This window comes from Ranitomeya variabilis, chromosome 1 (assembly GCF_051348905.1).
Source record: "Ranitomeya variabilis isolate aRanVar5 chromosome 1, aRanVar5.hap1, whole genome shotgun sequence".
Taxonomy (NCBI): domain Eukaryota; kingdom Metazoa; phylum Chordata; class Amphibia; order Anura; family Dendrobatidae; genus Ranitomeya; species Ranitomeya variabilis.
In genome coordinates, this window is record NC_135232.1 from 739,679,656 (window position 1) to 739,698,728 (window position 19,073).

Below are 19,073 nucleotides of genomic sequence, written 5' to 3' on the forward strand. Positions count from 1 at the left end.
AAGCGACGACTGCATGGAACGTTCTGAAGGAGAAGCCCTACCTCTCCTGCAAGGTGAGCAAACATAATGGTGTCACTCTTTGGAATTGTTACACCGCTGTATGAAATTCTTGCACTGTGACATCACTGTGTGCAATACTCCGTCTTGCCACGCCACCGAACGTGGTGCTGTTATAGGAGTCACAGTATCCTGTAATGCAATAATTTTATGAACATTGCTCACTGACGATGCTGAAATTAGTTTCATATTCACAAAATGTAAGGTTTTCTTGTGTCTTTTACAAGTTTAATGAGGAGCAGCAATGATCCCTACAAAAAACGGTAACGTGAATAATCTTACAAGCAGCTGCCAAAGATATAAAAGTATCACTGAAATGTGCAAAATGCTCCACATCAAATATACGTCTCTAAAGCATGGCCCAAATGGGTTCTCGGCTAGTGCCAGGCCCCCACAGCCCACCAGAGGTGCACGTGTATCCGTATCCTGGATGCCGTTACATATGAAAGTAGTGATGCTAGAGGCGGCCTTCCGATCCCTCCGTTATCCTCCCGATCCCTCCGTTATCCTCCCGATCCCTCCGTTATCCTCCCTGTGCGTCTGACATCTCAGCGGATCGGGTGCGATGATGTCAATAAAATACGCCTGCAGTGCGGAGCGTCAGGACACTAACCGGCAAGGCCGGAGCAGCGGGTGAACGAGGAGAGGTTTTTTATTATAGTGTGTGGAGAGGTGCGGGAGCCATCATACTGTGTGAGGGGTACTGTTAGGGTATGTGTCCACGTTCAGGATTGCCTCAGGATTTTATGCAGGTAAAATCCTGACCAAATCTGCACCTGAGGTCACTGGCAGGTCACCTGCGTTGTCCTTGCGTTGTTTCTGCATTGTAAGGACATGCTGCGTTCTTAAAAGACGCGCCGCATGTCCGTTTCCGCGGGTCTGCCGCATGCGTCTTTTACTGCATAGTGGAGACAGGATTTCATGAAATCCCCTCCACTATGCTGCAACATCTGGACGCTGCATTTTTGACCCTGCGGCTCAACGCAGCATAAAAAACGCAGCATTTCCTGAACGTGGAAACATACCCTAAGGGTCATTATGCTGTAAGGAGTTACTGTGCAGGCATTATACTGTGCGTGGGGGACTATGGAGGCATTATACTGTGTGTGGGGGACTGTGGGGGGGCATTATACTGTGCGTGGGGGACTATGGAGGCATTACACTGTGTGTGGTGGACTGTGTGTGGCATTATACTGTGCGTGGGGAACTGTGGGGACGTTATACTGTGTTGGGGTCACTGTGGGGGAGTTATACTGTGTGTGGGGACTGTGGGGGCATTACACTGTGTGGGGGACTGTGGGGGCATTGTACTGTGTGTGAGGGACTCTGCAGACATTAGTCTGTTGGTTTCAGTGTGGGGGCATTATACTGTGTTTGTGGTGGACTGTGTGTGGCATTATACTGTGCATGGGGAACTGTGGGGACATTATACTGTGTTGGGGTCACTGTGGGGGAGTTATACTGTGTGTGGGGACTGTGGGGGCATTACACTGTGTGGGGGACTGTGGGGGCATTATACTGTGTGTGAGGGATTCTGCAGGCATTAGTCTGTTGGTTTCAGTGTGGGGGCATTATACTGTGTATGTGGTGGTCTGTGTGTGGCATTATACTGTGCGTGGGGGACTGTGGGGACGTTATACTGTGTTGGGGTCACTGTGGGGAAGTTATACTGTGTGTGGTGCACTGTGAGAGCCGAGGCGCATTATACTGTGCATAGGTGCTGTGGGGGGCATTATACTGTGTTGGGTCAATGTGAGGGAATTATACTGTGCATGGGGGACTGTGGGCATTGTGTGTGGTGGACTGTAGAGGTCATCATACTCTGTAGGGATCACTGTGAGGGAGTTATACTGTGTGTGGTGGATTGTGAGACGGGTATTATAGTACGTTGGCATCACTGTGGGGCATTATACTGTGTGCAGAGGACTGTGGGGGCCATCACACTGTGTTGGGGGTCACTGTTGTAGCACTGTATTGTGTGTCGTGGACTGTGGGGGGCATTATACTGTGTTAGGGTCACTGTGGGGGCATTTTACTGTGTCGGACTGTTGGGATATTATACTGTTTTATCATTGTGGAGGTAATATACTGTGTGTGGGGGGGTCATCATACAATGCTAGTATCACTGTGTGGGCATTATACTTTCAGTGGGGGACAGTTGGAGGCATTATACTGTGTCGGGATCACTATGGAGACATTATACTGTGTGTGGAAAACTGTGAGAGCATTATACTGTGTGTGTGGGGTGGTTCTGTTAGGGTATTATACTGTGTTGTATCACTGTGGTTGCTGTCACCACACAGCAGTCGGTTGACCCGGCACCAGGGGCTCCTTCCTTGTCCCTAACACTAGGTGGTGTCCTAGCTCGCCCTGCTCCCCGGGTTACTTCAGATGGTGAAGACTCCGGGGCCTCCACCCTTGCCTTATCTCCTAAGCTAGCCCTCCATCTGTTCTTTTCACCCACCCAGGGAAGTGTGGCGCTACTGTGCACCATTGGACACCAACCTGACGAACAAGGCAACACAAACAAGGGTTAACAGAAAACTCCAGGCATACAAATATTCACTCACATGTAACAGAGGAATGCACCAGGGTGTGAAGGTAGGGGAATAAACAAAAACAGAGAAGGATAAGGAATTACCACGCATACAATCCAAGCAACAGTCACTAATAACTCCTTCATCTCTCCTTCTCATATGAACTCCTCTCCCACCGTTTGACATGCAGCAAATACTAGCTCTGACAAGGATTTCTAAAAGAGCCCAGATTATAAAGGGCAAAGGAGTGGCTAACCAAACTCAGCTGTGAGCACAAGGATTTCCAACATGGTCGATTAACCCCTGTTCTGCCAGAAGGAATAGTCCCAAAATAAATTTGGCACTCCAAAGTTAAATGCAGAAAAACTTAGATAATGATTTATTAACATAGGTACATCCACTGTGTATAAATGTTGACGTTTTGGCCAACACTAATCCTTCATCAGAATATTCTTCAGTTCTTTGCGACGACACAACAGGTCAGCTGTAACTGAACAGTGGAGTCTAAGCGTGATGTAATAAGGCGCTGAGGTTACTGCACTAAAGTGCTGGGGATGAAGCACAGTGGAGTCTAAGCGTGATGTATTAAGGCGATGAGGTTACTGGACTAAAGTGCTGGGAATTAAGCTTCATCCCCAGCACTTTAGTGCAGTAACCTCAGTCAGGGCCTTACTACATCACGCTTAGACTCCACTGTTCAGTTACACCTGACCTATTGTGTCGTCGCAAAGAACTGAAGATTATTTCTGATGAAGGACTAGTGTTGGCCGAAACGTCAACGTTTATACACAGTGGATGTATCTATGTTAATAAATCACTGTCTAAGTTTTACTGCGTTTAACTTTGGAGTGCCAAATTTATTTTGGGACTACTTGGAGTGGTATCCTATTCGTGCACCCTTTTCAATGGAGTGCCGTGCAGCCTCTTTTGCTGCCAGAAGGAATTAACTCCATTAAAATGACGTAGAAGTGCTTCTTCTCAGTGCTGGAGTAGGAGCAATCTGATGCTGCAGTCTTCTGGCTCTACACTGTTGCGGTAACCCGTGACAGTTGCATTATGCTTTGTTGTATCACTGTGGGGGCATTATACTTTGTGTGCGGGACTGTGGGGGCATTTTACTGTTCATGGAGGACTGTGGAGTCATTATACTGTGTGCGGTGGACTGTTGGGGTATTATGCTGTGTTCTATCACTGTGGGGGCATTATACTGTGTGGTGGACTGTTGGGGTATTATGCTGTGCTGTATCACTGTGGGGGCATTATACTGTGTTGTTTCACTGTGTGGGCATTATACTGTGTGTGGGGGACTGTGAAGGCAGTACACTGTGTTGTATCACTGTGGGGTCATTATACTGTGTGTGTGGGACTGTGGGGACATTATACTGTGTGTGTAGGACTATTGGATCGCCCCCATAGGGCAGTGGGGTACTCGTTACCGGGTCCTTCGGTTCTCAAGGGGGATGTCACGATGGCTGACCCGGTCCGTGGCCCTAGGGACGTCCGTTTTAAAAGGGGAGAAAGGTCTTTAAAGGGATAATGTTCGTGACGCCACCTGTGGTATTCGGTCAGGGTGACCGACGCTGCTTAGGGGTCCGCTGGGGTGATGTTATGGCAGCTAGATGGTATACCTTCCCACAGGTGAAGTGTATCCCCAGGGCTTCCCAGTGTGTAGCTGGTGGATGGTGAGAGGCGCAGTGAAGAACGAGGACACAAGGGTGCAGTCTCTTTACCTTTTTATTGAAGGCTTCAACGTCCACAGTCCAGAGCACAGATCACAGGGCAGGCAGAGTCCGGCCGGTCTGAAAGCAAATCAAGAGCCCCCTTATCTAGGTGGAAATCAGTAGCCTTCCTCTAGCGCCTGCGTGTTGTAGTACCTTACTGCTGAGCCTCTCATAAGGTCCTCAGTCACAACTGTTGTTGATGTTCTAGATGTTAAGTCTCTTTCTATGTCCTCCTGATGGTAAGGATAGGACAAACCCGTATGACTGGTGGCCTGAGGCTTTTTACAGGGGCTCTAGCACGCCCCGGCCCCCCACAAATTGCCACCGTGCCTCCTGGGTATAGGGCGGATCAATAACGTGGAATTAGCTGTCCTGCCGGTCTCTGGAGCAAGGCATAAAGGACTGTTGCTCCCTCGGTGTTCCAGCTACAGGGATCCTGCGCCTCAGAAGGAGGTAGCCTGTGTAGGGCAGAACTCCTTCTGGTTTCCTCTCCTTTTTGCTATGACTTTCCTTCACACCTTACACTACAGTTTTCTGTTCATGTCTCTTTCTTAGGGGCTGCCGCGCGTCCGCAATGGAATCTGCAACGTGTGCACATAGCCTTAGGGCATTATACTGTGCATGGGGACTGTGGGGGCATTATATTGTGTGTGGGAGACTGTGGGGGTATTATTATTATTATTATTATTTATTTATATAGCACCATTGATTCCATAGTGCTGTACATGAGAATGGGTTACATACAAGTTACAGATATCACTTACAGTAAACAAACTAACAATGACAGACTGATACAGAGGGGCGAGGACCCTGCCCTTGCGGGCTTATATTCTACAGGATTATGGGGAAGGAGACAATAGGTTGAGGGTTGCTGCAGCTCCGGCGTTGGTGAGACGGTAGCTTCGGTAGTGATGAGGAGGCAGCGGGGTCAGTGCAGGCTGTAGGCTTTCCTGAAGAGATGGGTTTTCAGATTCCGTATGAAGGATCCGTATGTGGTTGATAGTCGGACATGTTGGGGCAAAGAATTCCAGAGGATGGGGGATATTGGTGAGAAGTCTTGGAGGCGATTGGATGAGGATCGAATAAGTGTGGAGGAGAGAAGGAGGTCTTGGGAGGACCGGAGATTACGTGAGGGAAGATATCGGGAGATTAGTTCAGAGATATATGGAGGAGACAGGTTATGGATGGCTTGTAGGTCAGTATTAGTAATTTGAACTGGATACGCTAAGGGAATGGGAGCCAGTGAAGAGATTTGCAGAGGGGGGAAGCAGAGGAGTAGCGAGGAGAGAGATGAATTAGTTGGGCAGCAGAGTTAAGGATGGACTGGAGAGGTGCAAGGGTGTTAGCAGGGAGGCCGCAGAAAAGGATGTTGCATGGTTAAGCATGATGTCATTGATTGCGATAGATAGGTCAGGTAAGGAAGATCTATGGGATGGAGGAAAGATGATGAGTTCAGATTTGTCCACATTGAGTTTGAGGAAGCAAGAGGAGAAGAAGGAGGATATGGCTGATAGGCACTCTGGGATTCTGGACAGCAGAGAGGTGACGTCTGGGCCAGAGAGGTAGATCTGAGTGTCATCAGCATAGAGGTGGTACTGGAATCCATGGGACTTTATGAGTTGTCCCAAGCCAAGTGTATAGATTGAGAAGAGTAGGGGTCCTAGAACAGAGCCTTGGGGGACTCCAACAGAGAGAGGTTGGGATGAGGAGGTAGTGTGGGAGTGGGAGATGCTGAATGTGCGGTTGGAAAGGTACGAGGAGATCCAGGATAGGGCGAGGTCTTTTATGCCAAAGGAGGAGAGGATCTGTAGTAGGAGGCAGTGGTCAACTGTGTCGAAAGCAGAGGACAGGTCTAGAAGGAGGAGTACAGAGTATTGTCCATTAGCTTTGGCGGTAAGTAGGTCGTTAGTGATTTTGGTCAGGGCTGTCTCAGTTGAGTGATGGGGGCAGAAACCAGATTGTAGATTGTCAAAGAGCAAGTTAGATGAGAGGTGGGAGGAAAGTTCAGAGTGGACGTGCTGCTCCAGGAGTTTGGAAGCGAATGGGAGCAGTGATATTGTGAGGTTGGGGAGGAGGTGGGATGGGATGGGATGGGGTCGAGCGCACAGGTGGTGAGGTGCGATTTGGAGAGGAGACAATTAAGCCCCCCTTCGGTGATGTTGGATAGGGAGGTTATGGGGTTTGGGTATTGGTCTGGTATACAAAGGGGTTGTGGTGGTTCAACAATGAAGACTTGCCTTGTTTGGTCGATCTTATTTTTAAAGTGTGTGGCAAAGTCCTCAGCAGAGATGAGGGAGGTTGGAGGGGGCAGTGGGGGGCGGAGGAGGGAGTTGAAGGTTTTGAATAACTGTTGGGGGTTGTAGGATAGGGAAGATACGAGGGTTGTGAAGTAGGCCTGTTTGAATGCAGTGAAGTCGTCTTGCAGGTGTGTTTATTTCCAACGCCGCTCCGCAACCCTGGACACTTGCCGGAGCTTTTTAGTGGTGTTATTGTGCCAAGGTTGTCTATTGATACGTCACACTCTGCCATGGACGAGAGGGGCAACCGTGTCATTAGCTGATGCAAGAGTGGCATTGTAGAAAGCAGCGGCACTGTCTGTGTCGTGGAGTGAGGATATGGATGCCAGTGGTATGATGGAGTCAGAGAGTGTGTGGGCGTCTAGGTGTGCAAGGTTTCTGTGGGGGTGCGCATGTTGCTGGACATGGATGACCGGTGAGGAGGACAGGGATGAGAAAGTGAGCAGATGGTGGTCGGATAGAGGGAGAGAGGAGGTGGTGAAGTTAGATAGAGAGCAGAGACGGGTGAAGACCAGGTCTAATGTATTATACTGTGTTATATCACTGTGAGGGCATTATACGTTGTGGGGGGGGGGGCTCTGGGGGCTTTATACTTTGTGGGGGGACTATTAGGGCATTATACTGTGCGTGGGGGACTGTGGGGGCATTTTACTGTTTTGGGCCCTTTGGCATCTTACTTTATGGGGGCCATGAAGGGGTACGTTAGTGCGTGGAAACTCGAAGGGGCTTCAAAGGTGTTAGGCATGCTGTTCTGTTTCCCTGCCACATATTTTGTTTTTGTCGTGCGGTCTCACTTAGGACATTTGTGGCGGTGGCCCATGATTTCTATGACTTTGGCCATTGATCTCACATCAGCACCCCTTCGGACCAGGCTGAAGTGACCTGTGTATGACCCGGGGCAGCTTTATTTGTCTATCGAAGATGTGAGATCAGCGTCCAAAGCCGTTTAACCCTTTATAAACACCTTTTTTTTCATCTAAATCTGTAAAAATCGTCTGACTGCCCATTTTGATACCCAGAACCCTCTTGGTGCAGGCTGGAGTGACCTGGATTTTGAGATCAGTGGCTCTAAGCTATTTAACCCTTTTGATAAAACATTTCGGAGGTCACTTTGATGCCCCCTTTTGTGCCACCTTTATATTTATTGCAGCTGCTTTTACGTGTATTCATGTCAGGGCTCTGGGCTGCTCTGTATATTGTTACCTAAATCATTTTTGTTTTCAGTTAAACTGGCAAAAAAAAATAAAAAATAAAAAAATGTCTCAGTGTGTCGTACTATAATTTACGTACCAATTGTAGGACTGTGTAGTGCGAGGCTCCTAATAACCTTCTATAGCATGTGTGCTGCCTAACACAGCAGCCCGGCTAGCTCAGTCGGTAGAGCATGAGACTCTTAATCTCAGGGTCGTGGGTTCGAGCCCCACGTTGGGCGTAAGCTTTTTATTTCCTAATATATATTTTTATATTTATATTTCCTTCTCTTTGTTATAACCGGTAATTATAAAAGACTAAAATAACTTCGTTTCTATTTCTCCTTTTCCACTCAGACTTGCAGACATCGCTACAGTACGGGGTGTGGGCGGGGCTGAGCCGTGATGACGTATGCGCAGTGACGCGGTGACGTTCCCCTGGAGACCTAGTGACGGGAGGCGGTAGAGGCCGACCGTAGTGTCAGGGTGCGGAGCAGGGGCGGTTGCCTAGGAGACGCCAGCACAAAACATGGCGCCGTGACTCTGCCCTCCTGGAGACTCCGTGTCCCGCGTGTGAGTGACGGGGAGCGATGCCAGAGCCGAGCGCGGCGGACTGCTCCGTGTGACGGCGGCGCCATGAACAGTAAGTGCCGCTGCCGACATTGTCCTGGAGTATGGGGTCTTATAACACAACAATAACAAGTGCGGAGTCTTCAGAAAGAGTCATATTGTTACTACGCCCCCCACAGGACGACACGTAATATGCCACCGCGGGGGACAGGTCCACAGCAACCGAGAACCAGGTCATGTGACCGACGTGTAACGTCACTGAGCGCAGAATTAATGACAAAATAGAATTCTTTTCTTAATTTATTTGCATTTTCATGCTTTTTTTTTAAATTAAATAATATTTTTATTTATTTTTTTATTTTACTGTTTAGCTTCTTTATTAAGCTTGAAAAACGCGACTTAAAAAAAGTGCGAAAAAATGAATTAAATATGCCCAGAAAAAGAAGGGTGAAGGAAGGGTTAATCGGCAATTTGGAGAGTTGAGCAAAAAGATTAGGAGCGGGCATGTGTGTAGTCCGGGGGGCTCTGAGCCAGAGATGTGCAGCCCCCCGCAATGTCTTCACATGCATGATGTTACTGGGGCCTGATATTCAGCATAGGCGCTGGGGGGCCGCAGGGCTCTGCTTCCACCGCTCTGGAATCTGCCCACAAAACATAGGATCTCTGGGGGTCTGATTGCTGCTGGGAGAATGGACACGAGAGTGTCGAGGAGGAGACGTCTGCAGACCTCGCAGCAGCTCAGTCACAGCGGTTCTCAGCGTGCACAGCCGCATCTTGGCACCGTCCAGGATGGAAACTATTTAGCCCCCAGACATGGATTAGGGCGAGGGACAGAATAACGGACAGGTATGGTATATTATTGTTTTTTTATTTTACTTTTATTACAGGAGATCGAGGGCTTCGCATGAATTAGGCGAGGACATAAGTATGGTTCAATTGAGAATATTAAAGGCATCTGTGTCATTTTTTCAATTAAAGGACTTTATTCTGGCTGTGTCTTTATTTATCATATAACTATAGGATTAATAATGGATAGGTGTCTTATAAACACTTCTCCATTACTAACCGGTGGGCTTGATGTCACCTGACAATATAAAGGTGACATCAACCCCGCACAAAAATTAATCCAGCTTGCCACCGCTACAAGGCAAGTGGGAAGAGCCGGGCAAAGCACCAGAATTGGCCCATCTAATAGATGTGCCTTTACTGGGCAGCTGCGAGCTGCTGTTTTTAGGCTGGGGGCCTATATCAATGGCCCCTTACAATCCTGAGAATACTAGCCCCCAGCTGTGAGCTCTAGCAAGGCTGGTTGTCAAAAATGGGGGGGAACCCATGCCGCTTTTTAAATTATTTAACCCCTTTCTGCCATCTGACATACTATTCCGTCGAGGTGACCTGGGACTTCATTCCCAGGGACGGGATAGTACGTCATGTGTGATCAGCTGCGCTCACGGGGGAGCGCGGCCGGGTGTCAGCTGATTATTACACGGACCGCTCCCAGCACATTAACCCCCGGGACACGTTCCGGTGGCATAGGGAAGCATCGTGCAAAGAGGGGGCTCCCTGTGAGCTTCCCCGAGACCCTCGATACAACGCGATGTGATCGCGTTATTCAGAGCGTCTTCTCCATCCTCTCTGTAGGCCCCGGATCCAAGATGGCCGCGGGGGGCCTTCCGGGCCCTGCAGGGAGGTGGCTGGAGAGCTCCTGCTGAGAGCAGGCACCGGCAAGCCTCCTGCACTGGCTGTCAGATCGCTGATCTGACACAGTGATTTGCAAAGTTTTTATTGTATAAAAGCGCCAAAACATAAAAAAATGATATAAATGAGGTATCGCTGTAATCGTACAGACCCGAAGAATAAAACTGCTTTACCAATTTTACCAAACGCGGAACGGTATAAACCCCCCCCCCCCCAAAAGAAATTCTTGAATTGCTGTTTTTTGTTCATTCTGCCTAACAAAAATCGGAATGAAAAACGATCAAAAAATGTCACGTGCCCGAAAATGGTACCAATAAAAACGTCAACTCATCCCGCAAAAAACAAGACCTCACATGAGTCTGTGAGCCAAAATATGGCAAAATTATAGCTCTCAAAATGTGGTACCGCAAAAACTATTTTTTGCAATAAAAAGCGTCTTTTAGTGTTTGACAGCTGCCGATCATAAAAACCCACTATAAATAGTAAATCAAACCCCCCATTATCACCGCCTTAGTTAGAGAAAAATAATAAAATAAAAAAAAATTATTTATTTCTATTTTCCCATTAGGGTTAGAGTTAGGGTTTGGATTACATTTACGGTTGGGATTAGGGTTAGGGGTGTGTCAGGGTTAGGGGTGTGGTTAGGGTTATGGTTGGGATTAGGGTTAGGGGTGTGTTTGGATTAGGGTTGGAGTTAGAATTTGGGGGTTTCCACTGTTTAGGCACATCAGGGGCTCTGCAAATGCGACATGGCGTCCGATCTCAATTCCAGCCAATTCAGCATTGAAAAAGTAAAACAGTGCTCCTTCCCTTCCGAGCTCTCCCGTACACCCAAACATGGGTCTACCCCAACATATGGGGTATCAGCGTACTCAGGACAAATTGGACAACATTTGCGGTCCAATTTCTCTTGTTACCTTTGGGAAAATAAAAATTTGTGGGCTAAAAATTTTTTATTTTCACGTCTCTGCATTATAAACTGTAGTGAAACACTTGGGGGTTCAAAGTTCTCACATCGCATCTAAATAAGTTCCTTGGGGGGTCTAGTTTCCAATATGGGGTCACTTGTGGGGGGTTTCTACTGTTTAGGTACATTAGGGGCTCTGCAAACGCAAAGTGACACCAGCAGACCAATCCATCTACCGTAAGTCTGCATTCCAAATGACGCTCCTTCCCTTCCGAGCTCTGCCATGCGCCCAAACGGTGTTTCCCCCCCACATATGGGGTATCAGCGTACTCAGGACAAATTGGACAACAACTTTTGGGGTCCAATTTCTCCTGTTACCCTTGGTAAAATAAAACAAATTGGATCTGAAGTATAGTTTTTGTGAAAAAAAAGTTAAATGTACATTTTTTTTTAAACATTCCACAAATTCCTGTGAAACACCTGAAGGGTTAATTAACTTCTTGAATGTGGTTTTGCACACCTTGAGGGGTGCAGTTTTTAGAATGGTGTCACACTTGGGTATTTTCTATCATATAGACCCCTCAAAATGACTTCAATGAGATGTGGTCCCTAAAAAAAAAAAATGGTGATGTAAAAATGAGAAATTTCTGGTCAACTTTTAACCCTTATAACTCCCTAACAAAAAAAAAATTTTGGTTTAAAAATTGTGCTGATGTAAAGTAGACATGTGGGAAATGTTACTTATTAAGTATTTTATGTCACATATCGCTGGGATTTAAAGGCATGAAAATTCAAAGTTGCAAAATTGCGACATTTTTAAAATTTTCGCCAAATTTCCTTTTTTTCACACAAAAACGCAAGTAGTGTCAAGGACATTGTATCACTAACATGAAGTACAATATGTCACGAGAAAATATTGTCAGAATCACCGGGATCCAGAGTGATAACCTCATAAAGGGACAGTGGTCAGAATTGTAAAAATTGGCCTGGTCATTAACATGCAAACCACCCTTGGGAGTTAAATAGAAACCAGCGTGGGGACCCCTCTATTCTTGATAACCAACCTTGCTGACAGCTGAGAGTTGCAGCCCCCAGCTGTGAGTTTTGCTTGGTTGGTTAAAGAAAATAGGGGGGGAACCAACGCCAGGTTTTTCATTCATTCATTTAGTTCTAGCGCAGGCGACGGGTGAGGAATACCCCGATCATCCCTCCTGCTGTCACTGTTATTAGCGGCAGCAGGTGTCGGATGATGGGAGAAATAGTCCCAAAAGCCCTCACCTGCTGTCATCATTCTGACTTTAATATAACTCTCATCATTCTCTGATCACTGGCAGAGCAGGGGAGACTGATGAGAGCCGTCTTCAGCACCTGCTGCCGGGGAACAGCGCTTACTGTAACGCTTCTTCCCCAGTGCCGATGTGTGTCACATGGATGACATCCATGTATGTTCTCCTTGTGCACGTGTGCGGGACATTTTGCCGTCTGTGCTGACAGTAAAAAACATATATAAAATAAACTTTGGCACTCAACTTGCAATGATATGAAAATTTTTAATGGCAGCCACTTGTACAAACGTTTCGGTCAGAGACTTTGACCTTCTTCAGTGTACTTGGACCCTAAGACACTAATAGTGTGTGGCTGGAGGTCAGGATAAGGTCCTATGTATGGATCCCATGTATCCGTGTGGATAAGGATACGGTGGTGAGGGACGGTATCTTGAACCGTGCTGTTACTCGTCAGGATAATAAAATGGATCCTGTATGGTAGTGAACCACAATGTTCACACAGAAGTGTGGATCCACGAGTGGACCAAAATTGAGAAATCCCTTAATCGGGTGGAGGCAGGGGTCTGGATCCAGAACGCGGTGTCCACCGCTAGTTCCAAGATCATCTTGGAACTAGCGGTGGACACCGCGTTCTGGATCCAGACCCCTGCCTCCACCCGATTAAGGGATTTCTCAATTTTGGTCCACTCGTGGATCCACACTTCTGTGTGAACATTGTGGTTCACTACCATACAGGATCCATTTTATTATCCTGACGAGTAACAGCACGGTTCAAGATACCGTCCCTCACCACCGTATCCTTATCCACACGGATACATGGAATCCATACATAGGACCTTATCCTGACCTCCAGCCACACACTATTAGTGTCTTAGGGTCCAAGTACACTGAAGAAGGTCAAAGTCTCTGACCGAAACGTTTGTACAAGTGGCTGCCATTAAAAATTTTCATATCATTGCAAGTTGAGTGCCAAAGTTTATTTTATATATCTTTGGGTTTGGGAACCCTCTTTGTGCACCGTCACAGCTGTGCCACGATATACCACACCGACAGTAAAAAACAGACATGTCAGCGTGTGGGGCACACGGTCTATGGAAACACACTGACATGTGCACAGACCCATTCATTTGAAAGGGGTCTATGTGTGTCATTGTCTCCGGTACTTGTGAAAACTGTCCGGAGACACGGATGTGTGAAAGAAGCCTTAGGCTACTTTCACACTAGCGTTTTTTGCAATACGTCGCAATGCGTCGTTTTGGCGAAAAAACGCATCCTGCAAAGTTGTCTGCAGGATGCGTTTTTTCCCCATTGACTAACATTAGCGACGCATTGCGACGCATTGACACACGTCGCAACCGTCGTGCGACGGATGCGTCGTGCTTTGGCGGACCGTCGGCACAAAAAAACGCTACATGTAACGTTTTTTTGTGCGACGTGTCTGCTTTTTCCGACCGCGCATGCGCGGCTGGAACTCCGCCCCCACCTCCACGCACCTCACAATGGGGCGGCGGATGCGCTGGAGAAATGCATCCGCTGCCCCCGTTGTGCGGCATATACAACGCTAGCGTCGGGAACCTCGGCCCGACGCACTGCGACGGGCCGAGCCTGACGCTAGTGTGAAAGTAGCCTTACTTTGACGAGATAAGTGATACATTTGGTGACCTTTTAAAAATGAATCCGGTTGCCCTTTGTAACAGACAGCAGATTAGGTCTTTCCTGCTGTCATTCATATGTTCTGTAGGTTTAGATTTGTGTACCTGACCTCTAAATTCCCACAATGCGCTGCTCTAACAATAAACCAGCAGAAATATGATTTTTTTTCTTTATTTTTTAATTTTAATGAATTGTTGTTTTTTTTTTTTGTTTTTTTTTAAATTCAGGATATAAAACGATTCAGAAGATCGGAGAAGGGACATTTTCTGAAGTTGTGAAGACGCAGAGCTTAAAAGATGGACATTACTACGCGTGCAAGAAGATGAAGCAGCTGTACAAAAGGTACGTGTGTCGTACGCCGCTGTGAATGGCAGCAGATTTACCCATGTGGCCACTTTTTTGTTCACCTCTTCTGATCATTGATCAGCGTCTTACAGTGCAGGTACGGGCAGCGGGATCTCCTGCACCTGCACACGTTTAATCGCCTGCGTGTTAAAGACTTCATCCGTGGACAGCCGTCACCTTGGTAAATCTGCCATCATCTTGCTCCCCTTACATTGCCGTACCAAGTGGTTAGAGAGATGACTGAGCATATTTCCAGATGTATGTACCACCGCAAACTCTTCAAAAATTTTGAAGAATAAAGTCCATTTTCTTTTTTTTCCCATTAGTCAATCGTATGCATGGAAATGAGAAACTTTAGGAATCTTATCAGGAAAATCTGCCCCTAGATTAATTTTTCACACTCAGTTCCTGGGGAAAAAATCTTTACTCAGGGAATACCGAGATAGATGACAGTTGGTGCTCATAAAGTTAAATGGAGATGTAAGGAGGAGGCCGACAAAGACATTCTGTTTCAAGTTCTCCTGAAATGACGGTTAGGCTATGTGCACACAATGCGGATTTGCTGCGGATCCGCAGCGGATTTTTCCACGCAGAAACGCTGCAGATCCGCACTGTGATGTACAGTATAATTTAAGTCAATGGGAAAAAAAATAGCTGTGCAGATGATGCAGAAAAATCAGTGCAGAATTGCTGTGGATTTCAAAGAAGTGCATGTCACTTCTTTTGTGCGGATCTGCAGCGTTTCTGCACCCCTCCATGTTAAAATTCCGCAGTGGCAAAAACTGCAGAAAATCCACACAAAATCCACATCAATTCCGCATAAAAACCGCACAAAATCCGCGCCCGCGGATTCTGCCAGGAGATGCGGATTTTGTGCAGAAAATTCTGCACCTCTTTTCTTACGTGTGCACATAGCCTTACACTTCTCCATAGAACTTTCTAAGCACCAACAGTCATCTCCTATCTGAGTTAGGCTAGGTTCACATTGCGTTAATGGCAGTCCGCTGACGGAATCCGTTTCATAGCGGCACTAACGCGGCACTAACGCTATGTAACGGATCCGTTAGCGCACCCATTGACTGCCATTATGTAGCGCATCGCAACGCATGTCATAATCGGCTCTATCTGCGCTAGCGGGTGACGGACCCGAAATGCTGCAGACTGCGTCCAAGGGTCTGTCACAGAATGACAGAACATCGCTAACGCATACCGATTATGACATGCGTTAGCGATGCGCTACATAATGGCAGTCAATCGGTGCGTTAACGGATCCGTTACATAGCGTTAGTGCCGCTATGAAACGGATTCCGTCAGCGGACTGCCATTAACGCAATGTGAACCTAGCCTAATGGGAAAGTAGTGCATGTTCACTGAAGATGGATTCTTCCCGTCAGTTGAGAATTTTGAGAATGAATGATCAGTAGTGGAGGAGAAAGAAGCAGACTTAACTGATAAAAGTGTATTACAAGACTTCTGACTTTCATGTGTCCTGTTGATTTATGGCAAAAAAAACTATTAACATTTCTTTAAGGAAGTATTTATATAAAGAGGCCATTCCTTTTGGGTTGTCCTGGGCTACGTTTTTGACATAAGAAGTAGAAAAGGATCCAGCTCACCAGCATTAGCCTTTCCATATAGTCCGGAGCAGGGTGGCGTTTCTGCCTGGACGCCAGAGATATCAGTGGAAATGCAGAGAATCCAGCCTCACTAACTCATAAAACATTTTCTTTAGTGGTGAAGTTAACAATCCAGAGCCAAAAAAAATGTTTAAAATGTATTGCTTAAAGGTAGAGCCATGAGAAATACCATTCAAGATAGAGGACATCGTCCCATCTACGCGTTCTGGGTATGTTCATGACTGAGGTTTAGCATACCCGAATCGCGTAGAGCGCTTGTTGATTATGGACCTCTCTGAGCCCCGATGTGACCAGCGGATTACCAGACAAAGCATCGCAGTGAATAGTATACCGCCACACAAACCAGTATCGCACATCCCTATGTTGTCTGATGTCATGCCTCACTTTAACCAGCAGGTGGCAGTGTCTCCTGCACACAGGCCAATGACTAGAGTGTCTTCTCATACACCTGCCGCGTCCTGTGCACCTGACACCATCGCTGCCAGCAGGACGGGATGATGGGAACGCTGCAGATTTTACCTGCTGAATTGCACGCACAGGTAAAATCCACAGCAGAATGCAATAGCAGGCAAACATGAGATTCCAATATCCATCTTCAATAAATGCTGGAGATCTGGATTGTGACACTCCTGATGCTCAGCCATTATTGAGGCGGGTTGCAGGCTGCAAACACAACTGGCATCAATGTCCTACCTAAGTGAGGGCTGCAGATATGTAGAGACTGCCTTAAAAGCCCAGTACTGGCCTACCATGCTTGGTATAATGGATGCTTGGCTGTCTAATGGCTGCCAGGCTCCTGCCTCAACATCCAAGATCAGAGAGTCCACCGATCCAGGCTGTTTAATGTTTAGATAGGAGCAGTCTCATCTCTCAGCTCCTCGTCCTTCCGTGATGCAATTGTTACAGCAGCCAGAGAATTCCAGTGGCCTCCAGGACGGCCCTATACAGAGGCCTATATATGGAGAGACCTAAATAAATCCGGGGGAAGGGGTTAAATTTGGTTATTTTTTTATTACTGTATTTTATGTGCATTATTTGCTTTATATCTGTCTTTTTTTTTCTCCTTTTGATCCCAAGTACACATTTAATGGATAACGACCATAGATGTGTAAGTTGTGGAAGCCGTGCATTATGTGATACTAATACAACCTGCTCATCAACAGCGTCGAGCAAGTGAACAATGTGAGGGAGATCCAGGCTCTGCGAAGACTCAGCCCGCACCCCAACATCCTCACGCTGCACGAAGTGCTGTAGTAAGTATCTCCCCAGGTCCAGAGTTCACAGGCTATACGGGGCTCGGGATTCTCCTAGGAAGCACAGCGGATGGCAGTGATGTAACGCGCAATATCTGCTGCGGACACAGTGCCGGTCAGGGTGTTAGTAGGAGCTGTCGCCTGCGTGTGTGTATGTGTGTGTATATATATATATATATATATATATATATATATATATATATATATATATATATATATATATATATTTTCTATCTTTTATCTATCTTTTAACTCCCCCGTCTTTCAAGTCATGATCTATTTTAATTTTTCTCTTAATTTTCCATTGACCTAACCATATGCGGGCTTGTTTTTTTTAATGGAGAAGTTCTAGTTTTCACTTTACCAGACAATGTACAGAGAAATGCATTACAAAATCCTAGTCTGCTTAAATGGCAAATAAAAAAAAAAGTTCTGCTCTTGTTTTTTTGGGCTTTAACTTTTACATAGTTTATTGTGCAATAAAGAAAAACCTGTTAACAATCATTATATATGAAAAAAAAATAACTTTGTGAGAAAATAATAATAATTTTCAACAGTGTAGATGTGTGAGGCCCTCTTTATTTCACTTTTTGGGGTACATGCAACTTTTTAATACTTTTTCTTTATTGCATTTTTTGGGGAATGTGCGGCGACCAACACTTGGCACGTTTAAAATTTCTTTTCTGAACGTAGTTTACCAAACAGGTACATTTTAGATTTCCATCAGCCAGACTTTACGAACATGGTGAATAATCCAAATAAAGGGGGTGATTTTATATTTTTATTTTTTTTTAATTATTTTTTTGTAGCCCTCCCTATTAAACCTGTGATCATTTGATCATAATTCTTCAGTTTTAGGGTAAGTTCACACTGGGTGTTTTTGCTGCATTTTTTTATGCTAATTTTCAGCTAATTTACAGTACCAGCAAAAGCATCAGGATTTTGTGCTTTGCAGCGTTTTTTTTACATCGAGTATGTCACTACTTTCAGCGGTTTTTTTTCAGCGTTTTTCACCCATTGACTTGAAGGAATGTTGAAAAAACACTGCAAATACGCATGTTGCCTTTTTTTGCAGCGTATTTGCTGCAGAAACGTCAAGGACAGCAGGATGTGATATCACAGTCGGCTCCGCTACATCTAGATGGCAGGCTGCATGATGCGTCCATACAGCCTGTCATCCAGCAGAGCAGACCCGAACCCCATTCACTTGAATGGGGGGACCAGACAATACAGTGTTCGACATGCTGTTATACGCATGACAGCCCGGCAACCATTGCTTCTGTTCGGCGGTGAAATCAACCCCACCGGTCAGAGAGCTGCGGTTCCCACGCTGTCAAAAGCCGGCGTGAGCCCTCAGCTTTGATCGGAGGTATAAAGTTTACCTCCGGTCACTGGTGTCAGCTGATGGGACTACTGCTCCCTTCATCCAACACCTGCTACCGATAATAACAGCGAGACCAGGAGCAGCGGATGAGAGTATTCATCAGCCGCTCCTGCGCTGTAAATAAATAATTTAAAAAACCTGTATGAGTTCTCCCCTATTTTTGATAACAAGTCAGGCAAAACTCACAGCTGGGGGCTGCAACCGTCATCCGTCAGCTTCAGCAAGGTTGGTTATCAAGAATAGAGGGGTCCCCATGCTGTTTTTTTAATTATTTAAATAAATAATTTAAAAAAAAAATGGTGTGGGGTCCCACCTCATTTTTGACAACCAGCCTTGCTAAAGCTCACAGCTGGGGTATGGTATTCTCAGGCTGGTAAGGGGCCATGGATATTGACCACCCCAGCCTAAAAATAGCAGCCCGCAACTGCCGAGAAAAGGCACATCTCTTAGATGCGCCAATACTGGCACTTTGCCCGGCTCTTCCCACTTGCCCTGTAGCGGTGCCAAGTGGGGTAATATTAGTGGGCTTGATGTCACC

General features: G+C 46.4%; 1 protein-coding gene and 1 non-coding gene across 3 annotated transcripts in view; both read left to right on the top strand.

Moving 5' to 3' along the window:
* The first annotated feature begins 7,971 nt into the window (after nt 1-7,971).
* Nucleotides 7,972-8,044, top strand: TRNAK-CUU (transfer RNA lysine (anticodon CUU)). The gene has a single exon. It is a non-coding gene; the product is annotated as a tRNA-Lys (tRNA).
* A 198-nt stretch (nt 8,045-8,242) lies between these two features.
* MOK (MOK protein kinase) overlaps nt 8,243-19,073 on the top strand; it is a 33,715-nt gene continuing 22,884 nt past the window's right edge. For both annotated transcript variants that reach the window (XM_077269145.1, XM_077269151.1), the window contains exons 1-3: nt 8,243-8,445; nt 14,144-14,258; nt 17,062-17,151. In XM_077269145.1, coding sequence (XP_077125260.1) covers nt 8,439-8,445; nt 14,144-14,258; nt 17,062-17,151 — 212 coding nt within the window. In that variant the 5' untranslated portion in view covers nt 8,243-8,438. The remainder of the gene's footprint in view (nt 8,446-14,143; nt 14,259-17,061; nt 17,152-19,073) is intronic.